The 15,052-nt window shown below is 41.8% G+C and overlaps 1 protein-coding gene across 1 annotated transcript in view; it reads left to right on the forward strand.

Annotated features, from left to right (window-relative positions):
• The first annotated feature begins 8,508 nt into the window (after positions 1-8,508).
• The window catches only part of PDE6B (phosphodiesterase 6B), a 33,518-nt gene continuing 26,974 nt past the window's right edge, over positions 8,509-15,052 (forward strand). Inside the window, exons 1-4 of the mRNA XM_074953598.1 lie at positions 8,509-9,056; positions 10,681-10,833; positions 12,485-12,574; positions 13,836-13,976. Coding sequence (XP_074809699.1) covers positions 8,634-9,056; positions 10,681-10,833; positions 12,485-12,574; positions 13,836-13,976 — 807 coding nt within the window. The 5' untranslated portion in view covers positions 8,509-8,633. The remainder of the gene's footprint in view (positions 9,057-10,680; positions 10,834-12,484; positions 12,575-13,835; positions 13,977-15,052) is intronic.

Genomic DNA, 15,052 nt, shown 5'->3' on the forward strand with positions numbered 1-15,052 from the left:
TGGGGGGACCTGCTGTTTCCCCTACGTGGCTGCTGATTTCAGATGGAGGATTTTACACCCTTCTATGAGTCAGTGCTGATGTGTGGCTGCTGCAGAGATTAGCTTTTCAGGGTTTCGGAACTGTGGGGGAGGGAGCTTTGGCTTTAATAATTTGTTAGCGGAGCCTAGAGCAATGGACAGGCGCCCCTTTATGTACTGAAGTAAAGAGAACAAGACTGCGGCTCCTCCCTAGCTGTACATTGCAACTACGGATATCTGGCCTCAAGGTCTGTCCCCAGTACTGCACAATTACGCGGGGGATACAACTGCAGCCCTTGCTTCTTTGAGCACAAAGGTTGCTCTCTTCTCGCACCCTCGCTGCTGCAGCCACCGCAAAGGCGCCAGGGAAGACACGGGTGCAGCCTTCCCAGCCAGCGGAGCGACGGACTACAGAGACGAGGGCACAGAATACATCCTGAGCCATGATTCAGTCAGCTGCATGTGGAGGCATTCTGCCGTGCCTTACTGCAGGCTAACCCATCCCGGAGCTCTCCTTGGAGAAAAGGCCTCTGCAGTCTTTACCCTCTGTTTCCACAGAGCTCTGCATGCACTGGTAACAAGTAGCTTGCGAGAGATGCTGGCACTTAAACACTGTTAGACAGTTTGGGGCAATACAACGGCTCCCAGAGCTCCACAAAGGCCAGCAGGAGGAATGCTTTCTTCAACCTCTTAGACTCCCTTAGTGCTACAGTCCTGCCTCCCCTCTGTAGCCTTTAGCGGGTCTTTTGCCCATGGGAGACCACAAAGGAGTAGCCCCTGGAGCCGGGATGCATAGACACTAATTGTGCCCAGCTGCTGTGTAAAATTCCTGTTCCTGTATCACCATTTCCATTGGCACTGAACCAGAGACCAGGCATATGCTGCCCCTTCACTGGGGCATGTTTTTCACGGGGCAAGGTGCTCTAAAGGAAAATGCATTAGACTAGGAGTCAGGAGTCCTGGCTCTGACACAGATGTTCTAGGTAACCTTGGGCAAGCTCCTTCAGTTCCATGTCTACATTTCCCTTCTTGCCCTTTGTAATCGCTGCTGGGCGGCCCTGCCTACCTTACTGTTTGTTCAGTGCGTCCCACAGCGAGCACCCCCGCTCCCACCTTATTCGGGACCTTAAAAGCTCCACTTTAATTCGAGCACTGTTCTAAATATTTGCCTGTTTTCCAGAAAGAGACCAAACGGTTGTTCTCGGAGCTAATTCTTCAGCCATTACATTTAGGCTCACTGTGAGTACCAGTCTTGGAGCTCAGCAGTGACCCTGGAGAAGCCACACACAGCTACTTCTTCCACGCCAGACAGATAGTTAAGCTCCTTTAATTCAGGCACAAGGCATTATCTAAGACACCATGAACAAGTCCCTGCTCCCAGGAATTTGGTCAACTTCCTGGGGATGTGAAACATTTATATGTTGTGGAAAGGAAATGTTTAGTCAATAAGTACCCATATATATATATATATACACACACAGCAGTTAACTGTTCTTTGCAACACAAAGGTATTATGTAACCAGAATGTTACTTAGCCGTAAAAGGATGGGTACCTGAAACAAATGCAAAACCCAATAATTATGTTTTCTTCTAATAGAAATAAAGTGGCTATTTAAGGACAAGTGACTGTGACGTATTTTCTGTAAATTATAAGCATTTGTAAAAAACGTACCACTTAGGCTCTCTTTTCCAATCGAACCGATTAGCGTAGGGCCCTGCCAGACACTGGTGACACGTGCCGCTATACTTATGTGCCATGTAATCCCATTGGGTTTATAGATATGCTACTAATAGCTAATCACAACACAAGCTTTTCGTCTGTTGCAGTAACATCTGTCATCGCACTGTGTACAGGTTGCAGCCAGGACATGTGTTCTGTTGGTATATTGTCTTCCAACCGCATCAAGGTGGTTCAGAAAAAGAAAGGAATCCAGAAAAGTGTCGATCGATAAACGTTTCTAATTCACCGATGCACCGACCAGTGCTGTCCAGTTTAATCTTGAACAGGATCAGTACAAAAGAGTCCTGGCAAAAGCATTATCTGCAAAAGGAGCTGAATGAAGGACGTGACTGCAGAACCCAGAGCATGTGGGGCCGGGGGAGACGGGGCAAATGTAGACCCCCCCCCACCCCACATATGTCTTTATCGGAACAAGTGATAGATAAACTGCTTTAGGATTTACTGGGATTGTTCTGCCTGCTCAGATTTAGCAACATGTGTTGGTCAGCAGTGGAGGGCACAGCACGGGGTCCCTAAATTGTCTCCTCTGCCAGGAACTGAACCCCCACCTCCAACCTCCACGCCACCCCCTGGCGAGCCATCAGGTTTGTTCGCACGGGTATGTGAGAAGCATTGTGAATATATATTTATTCTAAATATAGAAGCATTGTGACTTGCCCTTGACAAATATGATGGCAGTTATTGTACATTGGGATGAGAGGATTTCCTGCCTCAGCTTTAGCTTAGCTACATCTAATTCATATTCTTAAAGAGAGTGGAATAAAAGCTGCAGTTAAAACACAAGGCCTTGGCATCATAAAACCTGGGTGGGGGAATCTATGACAAGGACCCTAAAGCATTGGAACTATGTTCCACTCCCCTCACAAAATTTACGGTGCTCACCCAGTGTGAAGTGCTTGGTGAGCATGGAATGAGGAGTGCTAAATATTTTGTTTATAGCTCATTTAGTTTTCAAAGTGAAAGCAGTGATGTAATTAACATAGTCATTAGAAAGTTTTTCACATTTGGTTTCTTAGGCCTTCAGATGAGGTGCATCTAGTTCACTGCCCTGGCACTCGGAAGGAGACATTTAAAACATTAAAATTTTAATTATGTGACCTGAAATGCTTCTCCGTCCCCAATAAATGAAGGCAGTTCTTGGCAGTGACCTGAGTGACAGTGCTGAAGGCTAAATCCTGGTGGTTGCCCGAAGACCAGATATGGCTTGAATAGAAGAAGTATTTTCTTAGTTTCTTAGCTGTAGAAAACAAACTCCCACCTGACAAATGGGACAAATGGCTCCCTGAGACTGCATCGGGCGGGACAAAGTACTAAGAATCGAAAATCCAGCGGAGGGTAACAAAAATGATTAGGGGACTGGAACACATGGCACATGAGGGGGGGATTTGATAGCTGCTTCCAACTATCCTGAAAGGGGGTTCCAAAGAGGATGGAGCTAGACTGTTCTCAGTGGTAGCAGATGACAGAACGAGGAGTAATGGTCTCACGTTTCAGTTGGGGAGATTTAGGTTGGATATTAGGAAACACTATTTCACTTGGAGGGTGGTGAAGCACTGGAATGCGTTAACTAGGGAGGTGGTGGAATCTCCTTCCTTTGAGGTTTTTTTTAAGGTCAGTCTTGACAAAGCCCTGAGTGTGATGATTTAATTGGGGAAATCAGTCCTGCTTTGAGCAGGGCGTTGGACTAGATGATCTCCTGAGGTCCTTTCCAACCCTGATATTCTCTGATTCAGCTATGGCTTTTCTGCCATGACTACTAATTAGCATGGTGCAGTGGATGTCTGGTGACCAGGCTCGGGACCTCAACCACCACTTCACTTTCCTCTCTGCTATATAACAGTAAGGAAAGCCTTCCAAGCATGTCTGCCCTGCCCTGGACTTGCAGCAGTGACATAAATGGTTCCACAGCACATAACATTTCCTCTGTACTACTGCGTCCCCTCACAGTTACATTTTAATTAAATTACGTTTCAATGAGCTAAATTTAATATATTGATTTGCAACTAAATATAGCCTTCACACTAAATTTTGTTATCCTGGCAGATATAGCATATCTACAGACATTAAACCAATTATATACCTTAATTTACATGTAGTCATAGTTTTAATTTTTACATTATCATGTTAGAACTGGTGAATAATACATTTTATATTTGCCAGAGGATTAAATATTTATTTGTGTCAATCTCTGTTTAGAAACTTGGAAATGAACACAAATACTGTAAAAGAGGGGTTCTGTTTCTTAACTAAAACTAATTTAAAAGTTCTGGGTACATAAGAAAAGTTTATCAAAACATACTTTGCATTTTGTTCTTTAAAAACAGTATCTGTATTTAGTGACTGAAAGTTTCTGGTCATGATTGTGGGACTGTTGGAGCTCATCCTCTCATACCTCATACCTATTTTCATTCATAGATCGGAACAGTACAACAACATTTCCTGATTTTTTTTTTAGCTCTCAAGCAGTTTCTTAACTTTGAGTGAGCTGCTCATTGAACTGATAGAGTTGAATGAACTAAAATTAAGAAAATATTCCCTCTGCACCTGCAGAAGAGGCTACTGTTGTCAAATACCTAGTTTAGTGCTTCAACTATTTCTAGTATATGCTGTTTTACCAATGATATGCAGCAGTTCATTGGTTTGATTTTCTTTAACAATGCAGAAGCAAACATGTACTGCTTAAAATCATTTAAACGAAAAGGAACCAAAAAAAATAAATTATAGTTAGTTTACGCCTTAACAAGTAATCAATTTTAAACAGGTTTATTAAAAAGAAAAATATATTTAATTTAAAGTAATAAAATCAACTTGACCCTGTTCTGGGACATAAAATGAAGTCTCCCGTGATTTTTGCAGATGGTTTCCATCCCGATCCCTCCATTCCCATTATTTGGGGAAAAGAAAAATAATCAAAATAAACATAAAATTCCTTCATATCTATGATACTATATATAGGAATAATATACATATTTACATAAGAAAACGTCCAACACGAATCAGTGTATCATTTAATCAACTCTACAATTCGAAATAGGAATTGTCAGTCTTCAGAAGATCCAGATCTTCGAGCCTCCACCACAGATTCCACCCTCAGGTTCATTTAAGGTCTGTCTACAATGCAACTAAAAAGTCATGGTGACCTTAGGATCTGTTTCATAATGTGTAGCTATTTAGTCTCAGGACCCTGTGAGGTTGGAGGGTCTCAGCGCTTGGGCTGCCGCCCAAGGCCAAATATCTGCACAAAAATTAAACCGTCCTTTAGCCTGAGCTCTGCGAGCCTGAGTCAGCTGCTGTGGGCCAGCCAAGCGTCTCTTACACCAGTGCAAATATATCTTCAGGGTCTATGAGAGTCAAGGGATGTCGGTCCTCTGCTGGTCTGCTCTAATCCAGAGCGATGTCTCCAGTGCTAATAGTCTGATCAGGGCTTACTGCAGAGTCACCGCTGCTGCTGTTGTTTAGGTCCTCTCCTGCACACTTGCTCTGCAGAGGGTACAGAAAATCCAGGGAAAAACACACAGCAAAATACGATTGAGTTCCTCTTCCTTGGGAAAGAACTCTTGGTCTCTAGAACAGAGCCCTTCTCCTCACCTCCTGTTGAGCTTGAGTTTCACCACCAAGCTAACGTCCACTACATGAGATCTCAGCGTATCTCACCCACTCCAGAGTATGTCCTGCACAATTCTTATGCCCCTTCTAGAGTACAGGAATTAAACAATATTGTCATTTACACATACACATTCCAACAAAAGCAACCAAACTCAGGAGGTTGAAGTACAGGTAAGCATTGCACCATAATTCACGTAGATTTAGCTGGACAAAATCTCTGCAAGGCTTCTGACCATAGTGTTAAAGTATTAAATATTTAATATGCAGAAAATGGAGACCTTAGGACTTCCAGTTTACTGAGAACAGATTAAAAGAATTATCAGACACTGCCTTGATGGAGATATTTCTTAAAAAAAAAAAGCACATTGCCATGGCAACTGCCATTAAATTCGGGGTATGCTATATATAATGTGTTTTATTCACACAAACACCGCTCTTGGAACGGGGTGGTCAAACTGCATGCAGAAAGTTCTTTTGTTCAGGTAAAATGGCCTCCAGAAATGGAGACAATGATTACGTGAGAAAAACCTCATTTTAAGCCTTGGGATGAATAGTGCTGCGTACTCGGGCGTAACAGATCAGAGTATTAAATTACCTACATTTACCAAATGGAGCCTTCAAAATGTGTTATGCATGGGCCATGTAGCAAAGACAGCCTGAGACACAACCTCTTGTATTAGAGACCCGCTGTGAGGGCTGAGGTGTGAACTAAAGTAGTGTTAGTTTAGCCGTGTTAATATAAAACAAAATTTGCAAGACACAGCTTTTGAGCAGGCTCACAGAACGTAGCAAAAACAAGGCTGGTATTGCAAAAACCACACATTTCTGAGAAGTGCTGGGCATAGGACACTCGCGTAACTCATTCTAGAAAGGTGATACCAGAACACATTGATATCAACCTGGTACAAACACATTCCTCAGAGATAACAGGGACACAGTGGCTTCTCTTCAAGATAAGGTCAGGAGGACCGTGTGATAGATAGAGATGTTTTGATCGAACCAACATGTATCGATATATAAAATGGAGCCCCGGCTACCTCTGGCCTGAGGAGGAGGGAGTGGACTCACTGAGCCGCATCCATTGTCACGGGCGTTGATGTGCTAGTTTAATTGTGACATTGATCCAGGGCGCTAGGACCGTGCTGCCTCAGCAATAAACCTGGCTGGGCACCCTTGCTACTGACGGGTGTTGTGGTCTCATTGGGTCGTTCAATGGAGGTCTGTTGTGCCAATTATATGTGCAGAGGTGGGACCAGCAGACAGAGAACTCACACAGCCAACATCTGACGACAGACCATATATGTTCAACGTTCCTGAGGCCTTATTTATGTATTTTTGTGGTTAGTTGCTTTTCTGTTCATGGAACTGCAGGAATTAGTCAACTTCCGTACAAGAATAAAGCCAGAGGCATTTAAATTACTGTGAAGCATGTTCTCAAAGTTAGGAATGTCTGGAATATTTGATGGTATCAGTACATGTTTTATTTTAACTGCTTCCTCTGACCTATTCCAGCATGATGTATATAGCTGCTTGTCCTCAAGGTGCTTTAGAAAATGGTATTTTTAACAGCGCGTGCAGTTATGGCTAAGCAACGGTACACACGAATGTGCTGAGGTTGGATTTAAAGAACTAAAACTATGTCGGAGACACAGTGCCAGAGGCAAAGGAATTCCACACGCACCTGCATCAGCTAAATGTCCTGGTCCAGACATCTTATCTTGATACGTGTTAATGAACTCTATGTCAAGCTGCCGCAGAAGGCGGAAGCGGATAAGTCCGGGGCTGGCTCAGTCTCAGTGCCTATCAAGCAGAGAACAGTTTTGAACAAGAGCGTTGACTGTTTACTGAGTCACACAAGCAGAGAGCATGTTGAAATTCCAGTTCTCTGAATGCATTTCAGGGACTAACTAAATAACAGCTTTTGAAGCGTAGCTGTAAAGGAAGATTAGATGTGCGTCTTTGATACCCTATAAAGACCTTTTTTCTGCGCTGAGTTTTTTTTGGGGGGGCCTTAACCTCAGCCATGTAGTTGTCCCTCTTTCCGTATCTGAGATGTGGGTAGCAACTTTCGTAAATTTCAATGAAGAGGTGGAAAGGTTTGGTGTCTCTTAAAGTCATCTTTTTCACTGATGCTCAGAAGCCAGAATCCTTTACTGGAGTCCCACTGCGCTAAGTATCATTATCTAAAGGTGCTTGTGATTTCCCCCCCTCCAAGCAGCCATAAATACACAATTGTGGTGGCCAGAAAGTTGGGTCACAGCTCTCATGGAACATCTGCAAAGATTCTCATTTTGCCTGGACCGAGTACTGATTTGTAATGTATTGGGAATGTTGGACAAATTAACTGTTTTGCTACAGACCACAAGCCAAATGTGGACTGGACTGTTTGTGAACGTTTGAGAATGTAAGTTGTTTGTGGCCAGGACTAGACATGCAAGTGCCTGAGCACAGCAAGAAAGGCTGTTCATGGAATCATTTCTGTTTCAGCCAGCAGCAGGACAATCTGTTTCCTACATAGAGAGTTGGCCCAATTTGCCAATCTCTTTCAGTGAGAAATGGCTGGTGTAGTTGAGATCCAATTTGCCAGGACATCAGGGCTCCTATCTGATTAGACTCAAACCGCTATTTGTTTTTAGGATCACTTATCTAGAGCCTTAGTAGAGTGGCAGTAAACATGTGGGGATCTTGTCAACATCTTATGCCAAGCCTTTTCTATTCAAGCTAAACAGATTCACTGACAGATTTAACGTTCACTGAAGTCTGTTTCTCTGAGATCTTCTACAAGCATAAGAATAATAAGATGTGTAGCTTGTTAGCTAGGGATTAGACCTGAGCAGTGTATATTTAATTAGACTCTAAAGCGCTTATTTCATTTTTAGCGAGGTCTACCGGAAAGAGAAAAACCAATATAACCATTTCAGTAAAATTAATACATCCGTATCATCTAAGAAAAAGTGAGGGTGTTCTTAAATACTCTTAAAAAAAACACTTTGCATGTAAGGTAAAGGGGAAATATTTTCTTGCGGCTTTAGTATGGGTCATTTAATCTGTTTGCTTAAGACCTGTCCTCCCACGGATTCACCTTCAACACTATTCTAATGACATTCACTCTTAAAAAGTATTGTCAACCCCTGACCATTCGAGGGGCAGCGTCCTAGAGCATTAGAGTTTCTTGTTTGGGAAGCTCACCGGAAGGAGGAACACTTCTCAGAAGGATCGTATTCCTGGGATAACATATCCCAAGATTTGGGAATCTAAGAGGTTCACCATGAGTCTGAAGGAAGAAGATGTGGAGAAGTTTCTCGATGATAACCCCAGTTTTGCCAAGCAATACTTCGATAACAAACTGAGACCAGAGCCACTGAGTAGCATTCAGACAGCAGAGGAGAGCGAGATACTTTTTGAGTTGATCCAAGACATGCAGGAAAGCATTAACATGGAGAAGGTTGTTTTCAAGACTCTAAGAAGAATCAGCTCTCTCATCCACGCAGACCGCTGCAGCCTTTTTATGTTCAGGCAAAGGAACGGCACACCAGAGCTGGCTACCAGGCTTTTCAATATTGAGAAAGACAGCATGCTGGAGGAATGCTTGGTGTCTCCAGATTGTGAAATTGTCTATCCTTTGGACATGGGCATCGTGGGGCATGTGGCTCAAACGAAGAGAACTATAAACATAAAGGATGTCAATGAGGTTGGTTTTCCATTGGTTTGCTTCTTTAATGAAAGATTCATAAAAACTACCAGGGTTTGTAGAGTTAAGGAAATGATGAACAGGGGTAAGAGAAATCAAAGGTGTAGAAATCTCATTTACTATACCAACCGTATGGCTGAAAACGGAAGATATGGTTGTAATGATTACGTTAAAAAAACCCACAACTTTCCAGTTTATTCTATGAAATAGTTCTCGGTTATGAATTAATAATTGAAGGCTCAGACAGCGCGGTCTGAGAACAATGCCTTGTATTACGTTTATACTGCCTCAAAATGGAAAATTCATCTAGTTTAAAAAAAAGTCATTTTAGCGCAGAGACTGAAACACTTGCTACAATCTAACCCTGCACTGAGAACAGCCTGAGGCACTGAACAGAAAGTGCAAGCCCTTAGAAAGAGTCCAGAAATATTTTTCCACCAAGGAATTTTTTTCTATCTCAGGTTTCTAGCATCCAACTGCTTTTCAGAGATAGTTTTGTGATCCAACTATTAGCGCCATCCTTAGCACTGATAAGTGAATTCTCATTAGAATCCGTGAGATTTAAACTTTGCCCACACATCTTACTATTCTTATTTTTATAGCCTTATATATTTATAAATTACCATTATATACCCTAGTTAAAGAAACTGAATCTAAACTGAAACAAGCTAATCTGTGGTATAATCTAAAATCCATGTGACCCAAATATGATAGCTAGGATTACTTCATATATACTTCTCTCATAACTATTCAGCCATCTGTCTGTTCATTCAGCCAACGCTCATCACTTGGTATCCAAATGCCTTAGCAAACTTACTTACAGAGTAAGACCTGTCTTGCAGAGTAGCATGTTAAGTGCTGGCTTGGTTTTATAATCATTCATTGCGCTAAGAGCAAATGAGAGGAAAGTAATATTTTTAACAGTTACATTTGCCTTTACTCTCTATTCTGCATTTCAGAGCAGGGAGCCCTCTGAGAAAGCTCCATATCTGGTAAGTTTCAACTGAAATAATAAAAACAACGAGGAGTTCTTGTGGCACCTTACGGACTAACAAATTTATTTTGGCATAACCTTTCTTGGGCTAAAAGCTACTTAATTATATTTTAATTTCTAATATGCCACAAGGACTCCTCATTGTTTTTGCCGTTACAGACTAACATGGCTACCACTCTGAAACCTGTCACTTTAACTATTGTCACTTCTTGTACCAGTGTGTGCACTCATGGTAGATCCTGCTTATGGAGGGTGAAGAGCATGGTTTGTATAGCTCAATGCTGCTTACAATGCAGACATCAGCTTAATGAAACAATCTGGGCTTCAAGGCTCCTGCTTTCTGTCCAACTACAGTGCATTGTATCTGTCAGGTTGGGAGAGAGCCACCGGTAAGCCAAAGGAAGTAGAAGCACAGGCAGATATACCATAACTACTTGGTAGCATAAAGAAGGAAGTGAGGACTCAAAAAGATTGTTTAGATCAGTATTTCAGACGCTTTTTAATACCAGAGATCGGCTTGATGCCCTCCTGAACTTAGATCAGGCAGATCTCAGGGACTGGCGCTCTGGCTAAAAGACTACTTACGTTTTCGATTGTACCTTGTTTTTCATTTTTCCTTCTTTTAAACAGTGCACTCAGTTCAGCAAATTTGTTGATGAACTCACCGAATACACTACAAGGAACATACTTGCAACTCCCATTATGAATGGCAAAGATCTCGTTGCTGTGATCATGGCCATTAATAAGATGAATGGCGCGTTCTTCACTAACTCTGATGAAAGTGTAAGTGTCCAAAAGAGCCAGAGTATGTTTATTTCTATGATATAGTGGCTCATCTAGACTGTATCTACACTGCAGCCAATTCCCTTACTGTAGACCAGTGGTTCTTTTCAACTGTTTATGTTTAGGGGGGGGTCTGTGAAAGATGACAGTGAAAATAAAATATCAGATCCCAGAAAAGGCATTCTGTTTTTCTGATCAATCAAAAATATGTGAATACCCCCTACAGGTCTAAAGTTATTAAGTCTTATCGTTACCTCAGAAGACCCAGGTTAGCGCGCTTTCTCACACTGTGGCAAGTGCTGTGCCAAGAACGTGCAAAATTTACAATTAAATTCGCTTCAGTCACTTTTCCGTCTAACAGAGAACATGAAACAATGGGTGTTACCATACAGACCTTAACAAGCGTGATCAGGAAAGGTGAGCTATTACCAGCAGGAGAGCTGGGGGGGGCGGGAAACTTTTGTAGTGATAGTCAAGGTGGCCCAGCACTTTACAAGTACACTAGGAGGTGAAATAAACAAGGGGCGAGAGTTTTACTTTGTGTAATGACACATCCACTCCAAGTCTTTATTCAAGCCTAAGTTATTTTATCCAATTTGGAAATTAATTCCAATTCAGCAGTCTCTCATTGGAGTCTGTTTTTCAAGTTTTTTGTTGAAGAATTGCCACTTTTAGGGCTGTAATCGAGTCACCAGAGAGATTGAAGTGTTCTCCAACTGGTTTTTGAATGTTCTAATTCTTGATGTCTGATTTGTGTCCATTTATTCTTTTACGTAGATATTGTCCACTTTGGCCAATGTACAAAGCAGAGGGGCATTGCTGGCACATGATGGCATATATCGTATTGGTAGATGCGCAGGTGAAGGAGCCTCTGATAGTGTGACTGATGTGATTAGGCCCTATGATGGTGTCTGAATAGATATGCGGACACAGTTGGCAACGGGCTTTGTTGCAAGTAAACTATTTCCCCTTCGACTTTTCTTGTCAAGTGCTAGAATTGGCCTGCCTTGATTATCACTATAAAAGGTTTCTCCCCTCTCCTGCTGGTAATAGCTCACCTTTCCTGATCACTCTTGTTTCAGTCTGTATGGTAAAACCAATTGTTTCATGTTCTCTGTTTATATAAAATCTCCCCACTATATTTTCCAGTGAATTCATCCGATGAAGTCAACTATAGCTCACGCTCTAATAAATTTGTTAGTCTCTAAGATGACACAAGTACTCCTTTTCTTTTTGCGGATACAGACTAACACGGCTGCTACGATAAAACTTTTAAGTCTAAAACTTATATAGTAGGGATCCGCAGATAACCAGTTGAATGTGCAAACGGGTACAAATCTATTCAAACGTTGTTTGGAGTCTGCAAATGAAACAAGTTTGAGAACCACTGCTGTAGACCACAGTGTCTGTGTTGTAAAATAGGATTACATTGGTGCAGCTTACCTCAATAAATTACCAGGAGAAATCACACTTGTAACAAGGCTCTTCTTACAAAAGGACAAAGCAAAGCATAGATACGGGTTGGTTAGTGTGCGTTTGAGTGACAGACTAACGTTGTTGTAGCGGTACTGGTGAGGGTCACTGGTTAAACTCAACCAGTGGTTTAACAGGGTTACTGGTTAAATTCAACACTGTTTGTTTTCCATTTCAGCTTTTCCTGAAGTATTTGAATTTTGCCTCCTTAAACCTGAAAATTTACCATTTGAGTTATCTTCACAATTGTGAGACTCGACGAGGCCAGGTAAGATTAAAAAGGCCAATCCCAGTAACTCTTGTCTAGGTTCTCTTCTGCCATCAACCAGTTTCACTAGGCTCCACATGGGCACTCACATGGGTCAGTGAGTGCTTAGTTGAGGGCAGGATTAGGGATTCGTTTTTCTGACTGGTAGAACCATTTGTATATTCTATTAGTAATTTTTATTTATGAGATTATTTAGCATTCACATTACTTGCTCTTTAGTTCCGTTAAACAAAAATGTTAATTACACATAATTACTAAGAAACTGATTTTTTTTGCTGTTAGCCAGTGAACGATTAACTAATACGTATTAATATTGGCGTTTTAGCTATAACAGTTGGGGTTGATAGGAGCAGAGGAGCAAGAGTACAGAGGGGCGGAGGGAATATATCCTGGTATAGTATATTTCAAAACCTGCAACTGAACTCAGGAGTCATTAGTCTCTACTGTCAGCAAATAGCTGTGCTACTTTTTACAAGGACATCCCCTTCTCAGGAGTGGGTGACTCATTCCCCTTCACCTCCACCCTTTTTGCCGGTTAACAGAGGAAAAAAAGACAGGTTACTACTGTTACTAGTTATCTTAGTAATGTCGTACAAGGCTGTGCTGTGACTCAAGGTGCATACTCTGCTGATGACCCAAGTTTGGGATAGTATGATTCCACCTGATGGAACCTGGTTTTTGGTTTTTGATGAAGACTTATTTTGGGGATTCATTTTCCTAGCTTAAAAGAACTTTGAGATTGCAAAGGGTTCAACTCAAACGTTTGAAAATGCTAGAATTAACATTGCCTGTACAAACCTAATTTGGTCTTCTAGTGCACATGCCAAATTAAGGATGTTCAGGCAACATTAATTCTAGCATTCCTAATTTAATTGAGACCTTTGCAACGTTAATATTAGTTTATTATATAGTTTTTGGGATGTAATATTTTAGTTCAAGTTACTAACAGAACAGACAATTGCCACTGCTAATGAATTTTAAAACAGTAGGTAATTTCCTTCATTTCGGACTATTCAGTTTTGCATTACACAGCTCGAAAGTGGATTTTACAAAATGCTGAATGTTCTTTGAACTCTGCTCCCACTAAGGTCAATGATAAAGTCGCACCCCGCCATTCGAGCTGAAACACGTAGTTAGAAGACTTTAAAATACTGTACTGTTGCATTTCTTGAACGCTAAGTATTATTCACTTATTGTTAGCTTTATAGTTATAGTTAGCTTTCCGGGAGGAACGGTCTACAGAATTGATTCTATTCTTCAGGTGCTGTTATGGTCAGCGAATAAGGTATTTGAGGAGCTGACGGATATCGAGAGGCAGTTCCACAAAGCTTTTTATACAGTGAGAGCATATCTGAACTGTGATAGATATTCAGTGGGCCTTCTGGATAGGACCAAACAGAAGGTGAGGATTCATGTGTATGGCCAGATAACACAGCAAGGGGCTTTAGGATTTTCTAAAGGTGAATTTGGCAATTTCTGGCATTAATTTTTGGCTCGCAGTGTATGAAATTTCAGAGTGCAGTGCAAACCAAAGCGGGGCAGTATTACTCCTGCCCTGCAACTTGGGGCGCCTCACAATGGTTTACTGTTGTAGTTTCCAACTTTGGTTACCTCTCAGAATGATGGTAACCTCCTGAGTGTCTGTGTGTAGCCAGAGCCCTGGTACTGAAGCTCTGACCCCAGGAGACTTTCAGCACACAGCAACCAGCTTTGGCTTCCACCAGCCTTGGTTCTCACTTGCAGGGTGACCCAACACACTCCCAGGCCTGGATTTTCCCCAAAAACCTCTGTTTAGCAGTGTCCAGCTATAAATCCTGTCTGCAGATGTGGTTTTTTTCCTTGCCAAGTGGCCACTTTATAGGTGATGGCCCATCATAGGTGCTGAGAGCTAGAGGCATCAGCCTTTGTCTAAGATCTGCTAGACCAGTTTGGCTTAATTGGCACTACTTGGGTTTGAACATGCGCCACCAATGTAATTTGGGTGGAAATTCATAACTTTACATATAATGTTGTTACCATGATATTATTGACCAGCACATTATTAATTTTCAAAGACCTTACTAGGCATATTTTGGACAAAGATTATTATGAGTGGGCGCGGTGTGAATATAGGGGTGCATTTGGTCACACAGTGAAAATACAAATCAGTTCTGGATCATGAGTGTCTAAATGGAAAGTATAATGCAAATGCGACAGGGATTTGTGCGGTGGATGTATAAGTCCAAGCTTGGATCCGAAGTGATTCCAAATTAACGTAATGCCACTTTATGAAGTTTGTTTTTTTCATTTTGCCTTTTAAAAACCCAGGCAATTATACGAAGTAGATTGAAATGCCAGCAAGGTTACCAAATCAAGGACTCCAAAGAAAGTGCCAGAATGTAGGTTGCCCGTGCACCTTCAATTCAGTTCCCGGGTGCGTATGCATGAGGATACCATTGCCTCATTCAATGTACAGGATTGTGTGGGGAAGGAAGCTGC

The sequence above is a fragment of the Natator depressus genome, chromosome 5 (genome assembly GCF_965152275.1).
Source record: "Natator depressus isolate rNatDep1 chromosome 5, rNatDep2.hap1, whole genome shotgun sequence".
Taxonomy (NCBI): Eukaryota; Metazoa; Chordata; order Testudines; family Cheloniidae; genus Natator; species Natator depressus.